At 33.3% G+C, this 22091-nt stretch overlaps 1 protein-coding gene across 1 annotated transcript; it reads left to right on the top strand.

The window, feature by feature from the left end:
• Nucleotides 1–5528: 5528 nt before the first annotated feature.
• On the top strand, nt 5529–9440 carry LOC149189267 (UDP-glycosyltransferase 85A8-like). The gene is made up of 2 exons (XM_089411780.1): nt 5529–6195; nt 8202–9440. The coding sequence occupies exons 1-2, from the start codon at nt 5631–5633 to the stop codon at nt 9152–9154; spliced, it is 1518 nt and encodes a 505-aa protein (XP_089267906.1). The 5' UTR covers nt 5529–5630; the 3' UTR covers nt 9155–9440.
• Nucleotides 9441–22091: the final 12651 nt, after the last annotated feature.

The raw sequence follows: 22091 nt of genomic DNA, 5'->3' as shown, positions 1-22091 counted from the left end.
GCTTTAGACTATCCAATGGCACTCATCCTGGCCTTGGATAAAAAGTTAACCTTCAATATATATGAATTTCGGTCTAGAACTTTGTATAAATTAGTGATTATTAATTTTAATTATTACTGTAAGAGTTATGGATAGATATCTTTGAGTTCCATTTTGTAAAAGTTTAGTTGTACTTTAAAGTACACAATATTAATATTTCAACTAATTAGCCAATTAACTTCTCATCTAGGAATTTTTTTATAATTTAATTTTCTTAATTACTAGATCATCTTAATGATCATTTTTTTTCCTTTAAATTATCATTAGAAAATAATTCTTTGTTTTCAATTATTATTGAAAAAATAAGAAAAATAATAGTTTATTCTTATACTTAATTTTCTTAACAACATTATCAAAATGATCAAATTCTTTCATCCTTTAAATTATCATTAATAAATTCTGAAGAATAATAAAAATAATCGGTTAACAATAGAAGTCAGGATAGAATTTGTTAAAAAAACCATATAGCTCTAAAATTTATATTTCACTTCATTCCACATTCATTCCAAATTCATATAATTAGCAATTTTGAAATTTATGTTTCATTCAGTTTGGTTTCATGTAAATACTACTAATAAAAATTAATATTCATTCATTTTTAGATTCATATACCTAGTAATATTGAACTTTAAGTTTACCAGTTTTTGGATTTCATGTAACTATAGTAATATTTAAAAAATTATATTTTACTTTCTAGTTAATGTATGTAATTGATATCTAATCAATATGTGTTACTTGACTATCTGAAATTTAGTTATAAGATTAGTTAAAAGTCGATCAAATTCTCATCATAAGAATTTTGACATTGTCATTTAAAGTTACCCAATATGTTAAAATATCCAGCAATAAGAAGCAAAAAATAAGAATGGATTGCTTGGTTATTGGACTCAAAGCACATTTTTGGCCCTTAACATGAATACATCTACATGATAGACATTTATTAGAGTTTGTTCTGCAACAACCAATTATTTACTTCACAGTTTGAATGTCACATAACTCTTTTATTATTCTTCACTTTAATTTACCTTCCAATATTATATAGCTCTTTTATTAGTCTTCACTTCAATTCACCTATATTTAAATTAACTGAAAGAGAATCGCTACCATATAACACTTGTTTATAATGTGATATATTTATTTATTTTTAATTATATACATTTAATATATTAATTAATTTAAATAACCAAAAAATAATAAATTAATATTTTTTTATTATTTTCTAATTTATTTTTATTGTAATTTCATTTTATAAACTTAAATATGTTAATTATAAATTTTAAACTAAATAATTGGTCTCTATTTCAATTTCATTTAATTAAATTAAATATATTAATTATAAGTTTTAAAATAATTTAATGTGTTTTTTTAATAATTTAATGCGATTCCCTTCTTGTTAATTATTCTTTTCCATTTTCCAATTTCCTCTCCATATTTATATAAAAAAATGTTTCATTCGATTTGTTATATTAATCAGATTAATTTAGTACTTAAATTTTACCTCATTTTCAAGTTATTCCATTATTGGTTAGACATCATTACACAATAATAAACAAAAATCTATTAAAATATGTTTATATTATAATTAATTATTCAAATAGAATTTATTTAAAAAATGTCTGTAAAATTTAATAATTAAGAAAATATGTTCTTTTAAACTTTTTAAAAGTTAAAATTAAATTTATAAATAGTATATCAATTTTTATATAGAATATATTTTTGTGAATTTATATTGTATTGTTTCAAAATATGTTCACACAACATTAAAAGATAGTATTGTTCATGTTATATGGTCACAATTTACTTTATGGGAAATGAATTTTTTTTTATCATGGAAAAGATTTCACATAATATGAATTGATAGCAACAAACACTCAGAAATTTATGACAACTAACATAGATTGAACTACAAAAAGAAAAAGACAACTAGCAAGTGGTGAAACATAATATCAAGGGTCAAATGAAGTAACTCCGATTGGGTCTTAGGTGCTTGTTCTAGCTTGTGCAGGGGGCTTAAATTCGCATCGTATATGGCTTTCAAGGTGACCAAGCCAAGCATCCAAACTAGTAAAGACATGAGAACGAGTAACATTGTACATGGTTGATTTCATTTAGAGAAGAGATTGTATCATTAAAATATTCATGTTTCTGCTTCATGACTCTACCTAGGAGTGTCTTCATCAACAAATGAAGGGTGATGGAGTTTAGGTATTGGCTCCATCTTCCCCTAGAATGTCTTGGGTTAGGAACACAATTGGTTACCTCTACTTGAATGTCTGAGTCAAAGTAGGGTTGCTCATGACTAGTGATCTAACATTCAAGTTGACAGATTTCCTCTTGAATTGTTAGAAGAGTGGCAGAGTGGAAAATGGTTCTGACGCCTTGGTCTTGGGCTTGAGGTTGTGGTCAGTGTTGAGGACCCTTTCCAATAGACCCCCTGCGGACAACGCATTCCCTGTCAAGGCATATTGCATCATATACACAATGGTCATGATAGAATTTTCTTCCAAAAAACCAAAAACCCAAGGGATTGGAAATGAGAATGCCAAATAAAAGTAAAATCTAGGGAGGTTCATTTGCGAGAAAGGTCTATGATAGTTTCTAATGGAATGCCATTGATGAGGGAGGGTAGATAAAACACTTTTGGCTGGTCCAACAACCATGAGGAGTGAACATCATTCGATCCATAACTCGCCCCTACTTAGCTTAGAGAATTGCATCCCAATACACACCAAATAAAAGAAAAAACAATGAAGGAATTGACAAAACCAAAGGAATCGAACATATAGAGAACTACACAACGTTGACTAACCCACCAAACCTGTAACTGCACAGTCATGAGATCTACTTTATAGTTGATGCCTCCCACTCCAACAACATTTGTTATTGTGGTTACCGTCAGCTCCCAGGGAGATGCGTCCAATGCTTTCCCTAGGATTTTCCCCTCACCATTGCTCAATGTCCAATGCATGAGCTGAAGAATTCCAATCTGTGAAGTTAGGCCTCCCATAGTTCCTATGTGTGCCAATCCATGGCATGGCAAAAATCCGTTGCCTGAACCACAAAATCCACAAAGGGGTGAGTTGTGGATCTTATTTATATATGATGGTTGTTATATAAAATATGCAACTCACCCCTCCTTGGCTTAAATAATTGTAGGCCAACACCCACCAAATAAAAGAAAAAATAGTGAAGGTATTAACAAAACCAAAGGAATTAGATGTGTAGAGAATTATGCAATGATAACTCACCCACGAGACTTGAAATTTCATAGTCATGAGAGCTACTTGATGGTTGATGCCTCTTGCTCCTACAACACGTATTGTCGTGGTTACCTTGAGTGGCTCAGGGGACACGTCCAATGTTATCCCTAGGATTTTCCCCTCGTCATTGCTCAATGTTTAGTGCATGAGCTGAAGAAGGCCAATCTCTAAAGCTAGGTCTCCGATAGCATGCCAATCCATGGCATGAAAAAAAGTAATTTCACGAACCATAGAGGAAGCCCACAATTTATGCCACATCCTTGTATCTTTGCCAGCCAATGCAAGCCCCTCACTCCCTAATGACTAAAGGAATTTTCCCACATGTGGCCAAGGTAAATCCCATGCATAGTAGAAAATCCTAGCGAAGGTCTCTCATCCTAGAGTGCTTGAGTATTGAGTAGTTTCCCATAAAAATGAAAGGTGGTAATAGTTGTTCCCACGTGTGTTGCATAGGATGAGTTGGCTAAACTAATAATTTGCTATAAAAATAAAAAGTGATAATAGTTATTCCCATATGTGTTACATGAGATGGATTGCTCAAACTAACCCCTTCTCTAACTTCTAAAAATATATAAAAAATTATAATTATAATAAGTAATAATAAGTAATTCATTTATATTTTGTATAACACCCATTATATATAAATAATTCAAATTAATTATTGTAATAAAACAAATGTATAGAGAAATTCTAACTTCTAAAAATATATAAAAAATTATAATTATAATAAGTAATAATAAGTAATTCATTTATATTTTGTATAACACCCATTATATATAAATAATTCAAATTAATTATTGTAATAAAACAAATGTATAGAGAAATTCAAATTAATTATTGTAATAAAATAAATGTATAAAGAAATGCAAGTTTTTAACCCTACGCAGGGGAGAAGTGTTCTTATCAAAGAAACGTGCACTATGCAGACAAGTGTTCTTAGCAAAGAAACGTGCACAATGCAAATAGTCTTTAATATTACTTGGAATGTCTTTAATATTACTTGGAAGACAAATTAGACATCATACGCAATTATATGTTCATATATTCTCTTCCCTTACCCAATGACATTCATCTATGCTGTTCCGACACAACTCTATAAAAAAAAATTTATCCGTAGACAAACACAAGTCTCAAACTCCATCGATAAACGAGAAGCATAGCGTGTTCCTCTACAAGCTTGTCACTAAAACTCTACCAAAGAAACGTGCACAATGCAAATAGTCTTTAATATTACTTGGAAGAGAAATTAAGATGTACCAGACATCATACGCAATTATATGTTCATATATTCTCTTCCCTTACGCAATGACATTCATCTATGCTGTTCCGACACAACTCTAAAAAAAAACTATCCGTAGAGAAACACAAGTCTCAAACTGCATCGATAAACGAGAAGCATAGTGTGTTCCTCTACAAGCTTGTCACTAAAACTCTACCAATAAATGAAAAACCCTTGCCACTGGTGAAAAAGTCTTTCTTCCTTTTTCATCTTAACACCCCCCGACAGGCCGAACTCTCGTTAGTTGACACTACTGAGCCCGGTAGTCGGCATGGATAAATCATTACTTCAACTTGATATTTGTCAACAAGTCAACGATTACCGCTGATTATTTTAAGTTTATTGTGTGGAAACGTGCCGAATTTTCGAATTCTTCAGCCCGATTCGGCCGAATTTGGTGGATAACTTCAACTTGATATTTGTCAACAAGTCAGCGATTACCGCTGATTATTTTAAGTTTATTGTGTGGAAACGTAATGCTGCTCTACCTCAAGAGAATTTCATGAATCTATCACTGGATAGATTCATGATATTAAATGATTACCGCCGAACTTTAAGTTTTTTGTGTGGAGACGTAATGTTGCTGGACCTCAAGAGTCAATGTCATGAATCTACCCAATAATTCATTAATTATTAATTATTAGATAGATTCATGATATTGACTCTTGAGGTCGAGAAGCATCACGTCTCCCTTCAATAAACTGAAAGCTAGCTGGTAATCATTCAATTGTTGACAAATAACAAGTTGCAACCAATGACGGAAACGTAAGCCTATCAAATCAATTAAAGTTGAAAATTGGTTGCAAATTTTCATTAGACTGTTGTGTGCAATGCCCATGATAACAAGTTGCAACCAATGACGGAAACGTAAGCCTACCAAATCAATTAAAGTTGAAAATTGGTTGCAAATTTTCATTAGACTGTTGTGTGCAATGCCCATGATGTTTTAACCATTATAAGAACCAAACATAATCACCATGATTCAATCCCTTGGAGAAGTTGTATGAGTCATAGCTCAACTCCTTAGTGGATTAAGGGAAGAGGAACGAATAATGTCTAGCAATATTGACATGAATATTATGTTGGAGCAAAAGGGGCAACATTCTCTCCATGCAGTAATTGTGCCACTTCCTGCACAGGGACATGTAAATATTCTCATCAATTTGGCCCAGTTGCTGGCTATGAGGGATGTTTTTGTCACTTTCGTTAACACTGAGTGGATACACAAACGCATGGTGGAATCTTCAAAAGACCCTACATCTCTTCTCTCCAGAAACGATCCCGAGCTGGATCAGCAAGGACAAAGAATTCGATTTCTGTCTATTCCAGATGGTTTACCACCCGACCATGGTCGCACTTCCAACCCAGGCGAGTTACTTGTTGCCCTGCAAAAATTAGGGCCCGCCTTGGAGGAGCTCCTTAGAAGCACTGAAGAGAAATCAGCAGCATGTCCACCCATCACGTTCATCGTCACAGACGCCTTCATGTCTTGTACGGACGAAGTCGCAAGCAATATGAAAGTGCCGAAGGTTATCTTCTGGCCTGTATGTGCCGCCGCCTCCATTTCTCAATGCTACGCCAATTTCCTTCTTTCTGAGGGACATATTCCAGTAAATGGTATGTTCTCCATTTCCAGTAATTACAAGAGAGTTCACATTTTCTGATTGTTGATCAGATCATATTTTATAAATTATCCTTCAATTTCTATTAGTTGAAATTTCTGTATTAATAATATTATTAATACCATATTATGAATCGCACTGGCACGATTAATGATTTTTTCGCTTCATTTGTTTAGTAATCGGAAAATCTTATATGCGAACATCAATCATCCTTCATGATTCAAATAGATTATTTAATTCGACTGCTTCTTCACTTTATGTACGAATAAAACCAAGAGCCAAGGGTAATACAAAACTTAGTAAACTGTCAAATTTATTATTATATGCCTTGTAACCAACAGGTAGATTTTATGTATGACATTATGACAAAACAATTACTTTTTGGTTTTCAATGTACGCAAAAGGCTCTATCTGCCCGTTTTCATTGATGGATTGCTTTCAATGATTGCAATCAATTGAGATACATAATTTGTCTATGAGAGGTAGAAGCAAGATTAAGTTGGTGTATCTGGTTTTTTCCTAATTTATTTGTTTATGTGAAATTTTTATGAAGGTTTCTGAGGTTAAGAAGGTTTGCTGTTGGTATTTTATGTTTTAATTTCTTGTGTAAGATAAAAAATATGTAATAAAATTATAATTTTTTGATATTTTAAAATATATAAATAAATTTTGTATATCAAATTTTTCATAACATTTAAATTATGTAGGTTTTATAATCTTAATAAATCTCAATCAATTTCAAAAAAAGTAATATGCCAAAAACACTAAACATGAGAATACAACAGGTTTTTTTCGATAAATTCACATATGAGTTCAGAAACTAAACATCTCCTTGTCTTTTGTGAACTGACACAGATGTTATTAGAGCTTTCTTTTGAGGGAAGGAAAAAAAGAACTTTGGAAGGTAACATTGACTTAACAATAAAAAGTATTTTGAAGATTTTACTTAGTATAGATCTAACAAGAGTTTAAAGGGATCGAATTTAGTTATGTGTAAATTTTTTTAAAGTGCAAAATACAATGTGTATTTTTTTATTGTTATCAAATCTTAAAATATTGAGATTTAAAAATCTTAACCATAAAAACTTATTTTTCATAATACATACATAAAATTTTTTAAACAATATATAATATATACATAGTTAACATTAAAATATTTTACATAACATATACATCAAGACATTTTATAACACAAATAAAAATGGTTTTTAAAATATTAATATATTTTTAGGTATAGCTCGTATTAAAATATTATATTGATAACTCACATTGAATATTTTATTATATACAACATCAAAATATTTTCATTTATCAATTTTTTTCATATATAAATTTGATATCGACATAAATTACTTAACATAGATTTTCAAATAGTTTATTTAAATTCAATGTTAAAATATTTTCATTTAACAATTTTTTTTTTATATAAATCTGATATCAACATAAATTACTTAACCTAGATTTTCAAATAGTTTATTTAAATTTAATATTAAAATATTTTTTAAAAACTTAAAATTTAAACTATCTTATTCACACATTTTTTACTTTTAATTACTTTACTCATAGCATATTCATTTTTTTTTTTTAAATATTACTTTTCTATTTAAACTCTTTTTTTTTTTTAAAAACACTTATCAACTCTACATTAACATACTTACACATATAACCAGATTATAAAATAAGCCTCTTAACTTAACAACCTGTTTTACAAACAGGTTATTTAAAATAAACTATATTTCTAATTATAAACCGAATTGATGACTAAAACTCAAAATTACATTTACGAGACCTAACTACACAAGAAAAACTCTTGATCCCTATCGATGCATCTAAAGATAAAAGGTCTTGGTGAGTCTCGATGCAATCGAATGTGAAAGATGAAATATTCATTCATAGTTATAATTTTTTACACTATGCGTATAAATCTTGGTCTGTTTCATTCAAGTATTTTCATTTGTTCTACAAAGACAATAACTATAACTATGTTTGTACCTTCTTCAGTAACGAAGGCGAAGAATCCAGAAAATTTGATCACCTGTCTTCCCGGAAACATCCCACCACTGAAGCCGACCGACCTGTTATCCTTCTACCGCTCCCCAGATACATCCGATATTCTTTTCAAAGCCTTTTTCCATGCATCACAGAAGCAAAGTAAAGGTGACTACATACTAGTAAACACGCTCGACGAGCTTGAAGGGAAGGACGCAGTAACAGCACTGTCTTTGAATGGTTCTCCTTCTCAGGCCATAGGACCTCTCTTTCTGCCCAATTATTTAGAAGGGCGGGCATCGGGATGCAGTCTGTGGGAGGAGGATGAGAGCTGCCTCAACTGGCTGGATATGCAACGGCCGGGATCAGTTATATATATTTCATTTGGGAGCCTCGCTGTAAAATCAAAGCAACAGCTGGAGCAGCTGGCACTAGGGCTTGAGGGCAGCGAACAACCTTTCTTGTGGGTTCTCCGGTTGGATATAGCAGACGGCCAGGCTGCGAGTTTACCCGAGGGCTTTGAAGAACGAACAAAGAAACGGGCAATGTTTGTGAGGTGGGCGCCACAGGTGAAAGTACTTGCCCACGCTTCGGTGGGATTATTCCTCACACACTGTGGTTGGAACTCTATGTTGGAGAGCATGAGCATGGGAGTTCCCGTAGTGGGATTGCCATATTTTGCCGATCAGTTTCTCAACTGCAGATTCGCGAAGGAGGTGTGGAAGATCGGCCTCGATTTTGAAGACGTGGATGTGGATGACGACAAGGTGGTGACGAAAGAAGAAGTTGAGGATGCTGTGAGGAGAATGATGAGAACAGCGGAAGGAAAGAAGATGCGAGACAACGTTCTCAAACTCAAGGAGTCAGCAACAAAAGCAGTCCTTCATGGAGGATCTTCTTTTCTGAACCTAAACACTTTCGTTAATGACATGGCTATGAGGAAAGTGCACCAATCCAAAACATGAAGCCATTTGACTTGAATTCCAGAAGATGTCAAGAGAAAGCTTGGCTTTCAAGCCTTTCAGGTTTTACTCATAAGTCGGTTTACCACATAGGCAAAACCAGTATCATTCTTTAATAGGAAAATATTTCAGATGTTGAAAATATTAAATATTGTCATCATGCTTACTCCGTTTCATGGCTTCAATGGCTTCATCTGGTACAGATTATGTGATCATGTACTACCTAGACTGTAATGGTTCATAACTGTCATCCTTTTCCTTCAAATGTTTTAAAGTAATTGAAATCAAATTCTTGACCGCAATTTAAAATGACCACCGGTGATGTTCCTTTTTAAGTATCTTCTTTCACTGGACTCTGCTCTGTTTCTAGATATTGTGATTGTGGCGCTTAAATGATCCTAGCACCAACCAGAATGTCTGGAAACTAGAGAAAATTTATGCCCAGCTTACATGGCATCTCATAGTGCTTGAGGAATCTATCGATGACGTTTTGGCACGCTCGTCACACGTGTAACCTTATGTAAGAAAGTCAAATTGTGAAAAGCACACAACCCAATTATACCTAGATGATCCTTACACGTGACTCTCTCGTCTACGTGGTTGACACTCCATTTCGCCCCGTTCTTCCGAATCGTAGTTTAACCCACAAGATTCTAAGTAAATTCCAATGTACATAATTAGTTTATTAAATTGTTAAAGGGTTATTAGTTCAGCATTACGAAATTAATGAGAATGACAGATGTTTCATAAGTTAAAATTATAATGGTTTTATAATTTTTTATAATCATTAAAAAATATATGTACGTACAGGGATTATGGTTGGTTTAGTTTTTTTTATTACAATATTATTTTATTTTATAAATGATATGTGATTTAAGTTAATAGGTTTTAAATTTTATAAAATATATAGTAGGTAAACATTATCAATTTTTCCTTTTATTTTATTATTATTTATTTACATAAAAATCACATTTAGTTGTGTTGTATTTTAAATTATATTTATTGGATTTATTACTAAAAAGAGAGGATTTGAATTTAATCGTGAGGAGTTTTTTATTATTAAATCAAGATTAATTTAAAAGAAACATTTTGAGCTAGAGTTAGTGATGCACTTTGATATTGCATTTAGGGAGGTTATATTAATGATCTTGTGATTTGTGTATACATATAGTATCAAATCTTAGTCATGTTTATTTAGTCAATTTTTTATCCAAAGAAGTAAGATTTAATGGTGAAAAGTAAAGAGTTATTCACTATACATAAGTGGATAAAAGTTCACCTTCGTTTCTTTCTTTTAAAATGAATTCAAATTTCTTCTATCATAATTACATTTCAAGGTTTCATTCTTTAAAATTGCTAAGGTTTGAAGTTGTCTGTATTTTGGAGGAGACACCAAAGGAAATCCACCCATGTTAATTGTTTGTGTGGCCTAGATTAGGTACAATCCCCAGGTTATTTTCACAACATAGACATATTGAGTTTCGATTTTTGATGTGAAACTTGTGGTATTTGGTAGGAGTCATTTTAAATTTCCACCCATGTTAAAGTTTGGTGTGGCTTAAGATGAGTAATTTTTATGTTGTAAATTGGTCTTGATAATAAAAAACAAACAAAAAAGCAATTACATTTAAATGTATTTTACTCTATTGAGAAATTAATAAAATAATAAAAATAACATTCTTAGAAAATTGAAAATATGATATGCTAACAAATTTTAATGTATCTCTCTCTCTCTCTCTCTATATATATATATATATAATTTCTATTATCACAAAAAACAAAATTACATTGTTGTAGCAGATGTCCATTTGAGGACTTTGAGAGAGCATGGATTTCACAAACCCGCAAGAGGAGGCTACCATAGATTTGACAGACCCAAAAAAATCACCTGCCTCGGGAATGGTCTTCAGAGCGACTCTTCTTTCCTCTCTTTCTCACAACCTTGTTCCAACCTATAAGAGGTGGATCATCCAAAGTAATTTGTAGATTATTGGTGAGATTCAATGGAGATTCCCTATCCGTCTTAGAAGAAGTCAATTCATGCACAGGCTTTAAAATACCCGAAGAGATGTCTTGACTTTCCAACTATGTGTTTGCAGGGGCTGCTGAGATCCCTGCTGAAACTCCCTAAGTTTGATGAGGAACGACAATTTGATCTTGTTCCCATAGAATCATATAATCTTCGGTAGCATTCTCCTCTTGATCTGAAATGGAAGAAGTCTCACCCTTGATAGGGGTGGGTTAACGAGCTTCCAACTTATAGATTTTGAAGATCTAAAGTGTTATATTTTCATGGAATTTGATACAGGGAAAGAATTATATGTGTCAGGGCAGGAGGTAACTGCTTGAAAATGAGATTGTATTATTCATTTAGATTGTTCATTATTATATACAAGAGGGAGTGACTGGTTAGTTTCATCTCCCGATGGCTCTCCATTTCTTCTATTATTTATTTATACTCATTACAGTTGTTCACCTAATCCCTATGATTAGGTGTCAACATTCCCCCCCTTAAATTGAAGGGATGTTGGTGAGTCCAAGCATCATTCTGAATCTTTCAAGCTTTTCCCTTCCAAGCGCTTTGGTGAAGATGTCTGCAATCTACTCATTAGTGGAACAATGGCAAAGATGGATTATTTTGGCCTCAACATGATGTTGAAGCAAACGATATTTTGTATTGATGTGCTCCGTTCGATCACGGAACTTTGGGTTCTTGGCCAACTTTATTGCCGAGGTATTGTCAATCATGAGTGGAGTCGATTATACTTATTTTACTTGCAAATCTTCCAAAAATTTCCTGAGCCACACAATTTCTTTTGTTGCCTCAGCTATTGCCACATATTCTTCCTCTGTTATGGAATCTGCTGGAACTTATTGTTTACATGATCTCTAGGAGACAAATCCTAATCCAACACTCATAGCATAACCCAAAGTAGATACCCTACTTTCTTTGTCTCCATCGAAGTCTGAATCATAATATCCAATCAACTGATGTTTCCCAACTGTGTATACTTGAGTCCAAAGTCTTGAGTTCCCTTCAAGTACTTTAGAACTCTTTTTGCAGTAGACCAATGTCCCTCACAAGGCTTTTGCATAAACCTGGAGAGGATTCCAATAGCAAACAAAATGTCTGGTCTGGTAGTGGTCAAGTAGTTGAGACTTCTACAAGTTGTCTATACTTTGTTGCGTCCTCAAACTATTTTCCTTCAATGGATGTGAGCTATAAGTTTTGTTCCATTGGAGTAGTCAGAGGATTGCTTTTAGTCATGCCAAACTTGTTCAACAGATCTCCAATGTACTTCTTTTGAGAAAGGAATATGGACTTCGGATGTTGAGTTACTTCAATACCAAGATAGTGATGAACATAGCCCAAATTAGTCATTTCAAAACCTTTCCTCAATTCCTTCTTTATGGATGCAATGTAGTTCTCATTGTTCCCTCTCATCAAAATATCATCTACATATAACACAAGATATACAACTTTTTTACCAACCTTCTTGACAAACAAAGTCGCATCATCAAGATCATAATGTTTGAAATTTAGTTTCAGAAGATGCTTAGTTAGTTTTTCATACCAAGCTCGCAGTGCTTGTTTGAGGCCATACAAGGATTTCACAAGTTTACATACTTTATGTTCATGCCCTTTCATAGAAAATCCTTTAGGTTGGGACATAAAAACATTCTCTTTTAGATCTGCATTCAGTAAAGAAGCTTTTACATGAATTTGATGGAATTTCCAACCGTTCTGAGCTGTTAGGGCAAAGAGTGTCTAGATGGTAGCCCATTTCACTGTGGGGGCAAAAGTCTCCTGATAATCGACCACCTCCTTCTGTCCAAAACCTTTTGCCACAAGCTTGGCTTCATGCTTGTCAAGTGAGCCATCAGCATTATACTTGTTCTTGTAGATCCACTTGCAGCCAATTGGTTTGGTTCCCAATGGAGGATCAACCAGCTTCCAAGTGCCATTCTTTATTAAGGCATCATACTCCTTTTGCATTGCTTCTTTCCATTCATCATGAGAAGCAAGTTCTTTGAAGCAAGTTGGTTCAAAAGCTGTAGACAAATTATTCAATTCACAATCATAAGAAACATCCATATCAATAGGTGAATCAAAGTCATCTACATCACCTCCATTTTATCGGGTTGAATTTCTATTTCCTGTGTTTCTAACCTAACCAGGATGACCACTTTCAAGTGTCTTTGTCAGCCACTTTGGGGGACCTTTCTCAGATTGTCCAGGCTACTCCACTTATTGAGTTGGGACTGAATCAAGATTGAGTCTCCCAATTTTGTCAATCACATCACTCAAGGTATCATCCGGTGTTGGAGTTTCATGCGGGGGCGAGAGTGCTTCAGAAAAAGATTCCATAGGTTGATCTAGTATAGGAATCCCCCCTTCAAGATGTGGAATCTAATTATCAAATTCTTGAAATGTTTTTTCATTTGTGAATCTTTCCAAGAAATCAAGTTTCCGCTCAACAACATTGTCAGTTTTGGATGATTCAATAAAGATTACATCTCCAGATACAACAAGATTTTTATTGACTTCATCATAAAGCTGGTATGCTTTGGAGGTGTTTGAATACCCCAGGAAGATACACTTATGACTCCATGCACCAAGTTTCTTTCTATGTACCTTTGGTATCAAGGCATAACAAGTGGAACTAAAGACCCTGAGATGCTTTACCAAAGGAATGTGTTCATACCACATTTCATAAGGAGTCTTGTTTCTAATAGCATTAGATGGAAATCTATTCTTTACATATACAACACATAGAACTGCATCAACCCAAAACATCAATTTTACATTTTTGAAAAACATCATGGAGCGCACCATATTTAAGATTGTCTTATTCATTCTTTCAACTACTCCATTCTTTTGGGGATTATAAGGCATAGTTGTTTGATGTTTGATCCCATGTTGGCGAAGATAGTTTTCAAATTCATTTGCAGTGTATTCTTTTCCATTATCAATGTGAATAGACCCAATATGAGATGTGCATCATTTTCAATCCATGTATGAAAGTTCTTGAATGTTTGAAAAGCATTATATTTGTTCTTCAATAAGTAAACCCAACACATTTTGGTGTAGTTATCAATAAATGTCATCATATATTTATTTCCATTTGCAGAAGGAATAGGCATTGGACCACATAAATCTGAATGAATGAGTTCAAGTTTTTTATGTGCTCTGGAATGTGAATCATGAAAAGACTGTTTGCTATGCTTTCCTAGAATGCAAGCATCACATTGCTTATGTTTCCTAGGAATTGTAGGCAAACCAGTAACACCATTTTTATTCAACAAGCGGAGGTTTTCATTGTTTAAGTGTCCAAATCTAGCATGCCATAATCAACTTTATGGAAATGCACCTTATTCATAATGAGAATTGTATGAGAAATTTTGTGCACAAGCAAAGGTACCCTGCAGCTTGAGAAGCCTTTCTTATTCTATCCTCGTCACGACAAGTGAGTGGTATAATTCTTTTCTCACCTCAAGCTTGCCATCAAACATATGAATAGAGTGTCCTTGCAAGTAGATGTGGACCAAGGATGACATGTTTCTCCTCAACTGTGGGAGATATAAAACATGATGCAGAAGAAAGTCTGGAGGACTAGGCAATTTAAGCCTGATTGTACCAAGCCCTAATGGCTTGAGTTTTGATTTGTTTTCAAAGTATACTGCTCCATCAACATTGTCAGTAAATTATTCAAGACAATCTCTTCTAAAAGTCATGTGGCAAGTTGCTCTTAAATCAAGCAACCAATTATTTTTCCAAGAAGTAAGTGAAGCATTAAATAAGTCTTCATTTACTCCAATATTACAGTGTGCCACAACATAGTGAGCGGATTCAGGTGCTTTACCTTGTTTTTGGTCATTGGTATTACCTTTGGGTTGGTTTCTTTCCTTCTCAATTCTGTCCCAAGGCAACTTGCATATGGATGCATCATGTGATCCATCTCTTTTGCAGTGTATGCAACACAAATTTGACTTTTCTCCTTGAGAGTGTCTGCCCCCCTTGCTTCTGAAATTTCTTCCTCTCCCTCTTTGACCACCTCTTCCCTTGGAAGAATCTTGAGAAAGATTATTCTCTCTATGTTCAAGACACACAACCTCTTTAGAAGACTGAGGAGTTGTCTTCTTCCCAAAATCTTTCTCTCTTTCAGTAATTTTTTTCACAAGGGAGTCAAAGGTAAAATCTTTGAGGATTCCATTTGCTTGCAATGACTGAAGATAGTTTGAGTAAGTGGGATAAAGTTCCTTGAGAAAATCTATTAGAGGAATTTCGAGTTCAACATTAGTGACTTTGATATCATGCATAATAGATTTTACTTCTGATGTAAGAGCAAGAGGATCATCATTTTGTAATTCAAGGGTGAGAAATTTAATCATGAGTTGAAAAACTTCAAGTGCAAAGTGTGAGTCATAGAGTTCCTTCACTTTTTGTAAGGCTTCGAAAGAATTTAAAAATGGAAAAATATGGTGACTCACCTCTTCATTTATTGATGTTGCAATCACTGCATAAGCCTTGCTATTCTTATTTTCCCAAATGGTGAATTCCTTGTCTGAGGTAGGTTGTTCTGGCTCTTTGTCTCCATCTCCAACACACAATCCTTTCCACAGCTCATTAAAAATGAGAGTGTGTTTGATTTTCCGAGACAATTTAGGATAATTTTCCTTCCCATTGAGGACCACTCCTGCAATAGTTATTAAAGAGTGCATTTTAAAAAATTATGAATTGTAAAAAAATATATTTATGCTGCCAATATATATAATATTTTCACTTCTGCACTGTAATAGCAATATCTTTAAGAAAAAAAGTGCAATTTTGATCAAGCATGCAGTTCTGGTAAAAAATCATTACTGATAAAAATGTGGTTTTGGTAAAATAATCATCTTCCAGCATGGCTTTAAAGGACTCCATAAAAATCTTCAGAGATTCTTCAGAGTGTTCTCTACAACTTTATAATCCTAAGGATAAAGTAACGAAGTGTTTTAGAACCGATTACTACATATTAATTCTAGTATCCTGTCTTCAGCCTTCGAAGAGGCTTCACAAAAGAAAAACAAACAAAAAAATACTGAATGAGTTTAAAAGGCTGTACAGGCTAGAAATAGGTCCGCAACATCAAAACTGAAACCACTAGTCTGCTCCAACTTTTTTGGGCCACAAACAAATTCGACCTCAATGCCGTAATTAAAAGATTCAATCTTCATTGCTTTAAGCTTAAATAATTTATCTTCATCATTGGATGCTCAAACCTCCAAGAAGAAAAACTTCAATTCAAGGGCAAAATCCATTGTGAGGAAGGTATGCGGGCGGTATGGTGGTATGCAGAAATAGCAATAGTAATACAGTGGATTTGTGTTGGTAATGTCGAGTACGTATACCATCAACTGCTTGCAAAGACTGCATATAATGGGAAGGGGCAATAGCAGTTGTAGTAGTGGAAGGAAAGGGTAGCCTACGAGTACACAAGCGAAGGGTGAATGACTAGTAGAAACGGCGAGAGCTAGCTCTCAAGCGCCAAAATGAGAATAGTGAATATTTTCAGGTGGCTGCATGCCAAGTGGCCTTCGACTTTCTGTATCCCTCCTCCTTTCAAGGGAAGCCCGGAGAAGAAGTGGACTTTTCCCAGGGGTTGGGGAAATGAGTGTCGCAAAGCTTGTGAAATGTTGCCTATAGCTACAAGCTTGATGCCCTGAATTGGCTCAAATGATGGCCCAATGCCACAATGAGAGAAGGCCGCAAGAAAGGAGAATTTCATTTCTCTCTGCCGAATAGAAAACACATATGACAATATCAGGCCTTAGAATCATGACAAAGGTGTCAGTTCTACAAAATAGGTAGAACATAGGTAGAATAGGTAGAAGGGAGTTACAATAGCAGGAATGCTAAAAAAATAGAGTTGGCTCTGATACCATGTTATGCGAGGAGGTAACTCCTTGAAAATGAGATTGTATTATTCATTTAGGTTGTTCATTATTATATACAAGAGGAGGTGACTGGTCAATTTCATTTCTTGATGACTCTCCATTTCCTCTATTATTTATTTAGATTAATTACAGTTGTTCACCCAATCCCTATGATTAGGTGTCAACACTATATATGGCTAGTTTGTAGACAAATTCGGCATAGAAACAAAATATTCTCGTAATCCAGAGGTTGGGTCTAATGATAACCACCAATTTTTAAATTTATTTGACCAAACAACCCTTTGCTAATTTTAATTTCCACACATATTTTCCCATAGGTGTACATGCCACAATGCCCTCGAGAGGGATCTGTGGTAAGATAATGACCCAAGAAATTTCCGATTCCCTAAAAAACATAAAGGTGCCAAATATGGGTGGGAAAATTTGGAAGTCGAACCAAAATTGGAAATTTAGTGATGACTATTGTAGAAGGATCAAAGTCCAGAAACTAGGAGGTTATGAAAAAACCAGCTTTACCCCAGAACCATGACCCACAAGTTAGGGCCTTCTGGTACTCTTCTAGTTCATAAAAAAACACTATAAAAAATCCTTTAGAGTAGATGATGGAATTGCACTCTTAAGTCCAGGCTGTATGAATCCGTTTGTATAGTTTATATAAATGTGGCCATAATCCACTAAAGTGAACAATAAGGCTTTATTCAGTGTAGAGTAGAAGGTATTCATTTGGATTTGATTGCGAAATTTCAACAAATGGTACCTCCTCAACTTTGTCCACCTGGAATGCCCTGCGAGCTACCTCGGGCTGATAAGACTAGCGTCCTATCTTGAGGACCTCCTTCAAGGATAGAGGCTTTGAAGTTGAATATACCCCTCCCCCTTGGGCACCTCCAAACAAGCTTGTTTCTATAGAGATAGTGGCATCCCTCTTAACTCCATAACCTATGAGGCCTTTTTCCATATTTAGTTGCGTCCCTCCACAGAGGATCCTCATTTCACCATAGGAATACATGTTCGTTGTTGAATCTTGACAGTCATCACTGACAATCCTTCTGATTCTGTGACCAAAAGGAAATGGGACATACGAGACATGGTGCAAACAAAGATCATTTTTTTTTGAAGATGCAATTCCCCAACGCCTTCCACTATCAGATCCAACTCTAGTTGGAAACATTCAACAAGCACTCTTCGTGCATTGCCATATTCCTAGTAAGTGTTTCTTTCTGAGATTTCAACAAGCACTTTGCTGACAACCTTTTATCATTTGGCTTCTCAAAGTCGGAGGGCTAGTGCTTGGCCACGGTCATAGTCAGTATGCTAACGTTGTAATTAGCCTTTATGTCCTCTACATTAGAGTCTCCAATAGGTTGAATTTTCGAATACACGTTGCCCTTCGCCTCTCCATTTGTATCACCTTTACCTCCAGACTCAGCTACATGTTCTTCTTTGTAATTTTACTGAAAATGCGAAGAATGTCGTTCTCCACTTTCACCTTGATGTTACCAGCCTCAAGGTCACACATATCGAGAACAAACATACAATGATCGGGGTCATCCAAAATATCAGCACTAGATCTAAATATGGCATTTGTGTCTCGAACATATCTGTGGATTGGTTGCATGCATAGGGATAGAAAATATCTAGTGCACTTGTATTTCCCCACTCCCACATACAACATGAAATATCCAACATGATTCAACATTTTTCCTCATGATAATATCATCAATAAAATATTCTCATCATTCTCATTAATAGCATGTGTGCCCTCTCTCTCTCTCCTCTCTCTCTCTCTCTCTCTCTCTCTCTCTCTATATATATATATATATATTATAAATTAAAGGAAAAAAATATTTTGAGATTTTATGAAATTTTGAAATCATGTAATTGGAAGATAAAAATATATTTATTTAGAAATAAATAATTAATTATTTTATAAATCTATATTTATTTATATTTTATAATTATCTTTTTTCTATTTTTTATTATATTTTAGTTAAATTTGAAATTTTTGTTTTATATTTAACAAAAATTTAAACGTAATTAAAATATTAAAAATAATAATTTATATTATGCATAAAAAAAAAATATGATCATGATGATGAAGAATAATATCCACTAAGACTTATATGGTCTACCATACCTTAAGAGGGTAAGAGATTAATTGAAATTTCTTAACATCTTATTTCTATGCTAAAAAAGAGGTGAGAGAAGCCTCCTAGATCACCATAGTTTTGATGAGTTAAAAAGTTGAGAAGGTTGGTAATGTAACAAATATTTTGAAAATTAGATTGAATTTGAGTATAAGAAGGGAAATCTAACAGAGAGGGTTTTTCATCTTGAACCCTCCTAGGATCACGAAGTTGAAAACAATTTTCATCTCATGGTGTTTTGTTATTAACCAACGCCTAGTTTCACTCAGTGGAGCTTATTAGTTCTAATATTGGAAATGCTCATTTTCTTCTTAGGAATAGTCAAGAAAGAGAGACAATTTTGGTGTTCAAGATTGGGGTTGATCACCTCCTTATAATGTAATAGTTTCAATTTTTCCCTCTAACTCTTTATTTCCCCACAATTTGTTCTTAAATTTGGGACTAATAGTATGTTTAATATTATCTGAACCTCATTTATTTACCAATGGTCTAGCCAAGACTAGGCATCCTTATCCCACCTTTGCTTGAGTGGAAGTTTGGAGTTTTCTTTATATATAGAAGTAATTTTAGGAAACCCCCTCACATCCATATTGTATAACTTCTCCTTATACATAACATACATATTCATGCCATGCTTTCAATGGCAGAAAGCCTTTTTTTCAATTAAGAAGATAGAGTGGGGAGTATTTTGTTTCATTTTGAGATTGTAAGTTATAATTTTCTTTTGGAGATGTTCAATAATTTTGCACGTCTCTTTGGATATACAACAACCTCAAACCTCACATCCATATAAAATAACAAGAGTGAAATGACTATAAAAGAGGAGTTTCTTTCAAAAGAAGAGGAGTTTTATTGCAAAAGAAGAACATTGCAAGGGGGGAACATAACCTATCAAATTTGGGAAGCCCTAAACTACAACGTTTTTCACTCAAGGCCAATGTTTGACATGAGAACTATGAATGTATTCTAATATGAGGTGTTCATTCAAGGAATTTTATGTGGAACTTTGAAAAACACACATCCATTTGTAGTATGCAATGGATGAACTCAAATGGGAAACAAACTCAGTTACAAGTGAGCACACAATTAGTATCCTCATTTTGGGGTTGGGGGAGATTAAAGATGGACTATGCAATGAAAGGTGACAATACCTTCCAAATGTATCTTCTTCACGTGGCTTGTCTTTTGCAATTGAATGTTGATATGAAGTGACTCGCAAGGAGAAAATTCTAATGTCTAGTTAAGTGCTCACTATGAAAGTAAGATGGTGCAACTAACTCTCATCTATTTATGGGTGACCCCTTCTCAATTCAATTTAAGAGGGAGGTGGAATACTACTTAGGCCTCCTTGATTTGTGGAAAAGGAGGATGGTGGACCATAATTTCAAGGACTAGTTTATATCATGGCACTTGAAGGCATATAGGTGACTTCCATATTTAGTAGCATGAGGGATATGGCTTGGTCAAGATGTTAGCATCTTGACGATTGTCACTTGTTTTTAAGGTATTTTACTTCCCTCTAACTCTTCCCTTCATCCTTTCGTGTTACAACTCATTTTTTGGCTTTATTTTCTTCCTTTAAGTCTATGATCTTTCCTAAAGGGCCATAAATCATCAATGACTTATGGATACACAATAAATATTCCTAGATCTTATTTGAAGGCACATGCCATGGCATAAGTTAAGTTTGTGTGTTGAGATTTGTTTTATATGAGAGAGACACTCACTTTTTCTATGAAAAGGTAGACAGAAAGATAGGAACAAATAACTCCAATGAACTCAAAGCTATTTAATGTCTCTTAAAATCTTGTTTGAACAATGATTTTAGGAATCTCCAAAATCCTAGGGACCCATCTTTGGTTATAAGATGGATGAATAAAACATTATCCTAGGGACTCATCTTTGGTTATAAGATGGATGAATAAAACATTATCCTAAGGACTCATCTTTGGTTATAAGATGGATGAATAAAACATTATATATTTATAACACATGTTTATTCTTTCCCGTGGAAAACTTAATGAACATTTCTAAGAATCTTATTGCCATACCTTCCTCTCATCTGTATAGGGAAAGCAATGCTCAAACATATTCTCCCTATCAAATTTTCAATTCTTGGCATGTACTCTGATATGATGCAATTACCTAAATTATGTTGTTACATATTTTTGATACATAGTTAATTATGAAAAGAACATTATTTTATAATTTTTTTAAATATATATTTAAAATTTTATAAGTAATTTAAAGATGAAATATGATATAGATAATTATTTTTCAAAATTTTAAAGAGACATTATAAGTTAGATACTTTTATTGTCGATACTAATATCAAATATTTGATTAAAAAAAATTATTTAGGATTTCAATTAAAATATATTTTATAAATATATATGAAATCAATGTATTTTCAAAATTATATATAGATATAATTTTAAGAATATTTTGTATGATTTAAATCGTTTTATTATTTTTTAATAAAAATATATAAATATAATTGGAAAAAAATAAGTAAATATAGTTTTATATAGTTAAATTATTAAAATAAAATTATTAAATTTTATAACATAAATTTATAAGAATAATTTAATTGGAAATTGGCTTATTGTGAAGTATTATGCGAATTGTTTTATTCCAAGTTCAAATAGCAAACTAACCAAAAAAAATTTACAATATATATTATAAAATTAAATATAAAATAATATATTTTAATAATAAAAATTAAAATTATTCCATTTATATATAATTTGTTTAGTAATATTAATTAAAAAATATAAAATTCTCATAAAAGTTCTTTATCATTCTCATCAACGTGTGTTATTGACCGAGTGATATTCCTTTAACATTTTAATAAA

Source organism: Pinus tabuliformis, chromosome 3_1, assembly GCF_031772625.1.
Source record: "Pinus tabuliformis cultivar Carrire ecotype Pingquan chromosome 3_1, CPIR1, whole genome shotgun sequence".
Taxonomy (NCBI): Eukaryota; Viridiplantae; Streptophyta; class Pinopsida; order Pinales; family Pinaceae; genus Pinus; species Pinus tabuliformis.
Note: the sequence above shows the minus strand (reverse complement) of the source record. Positions and strands in the feature narration are given on the sequence as shown.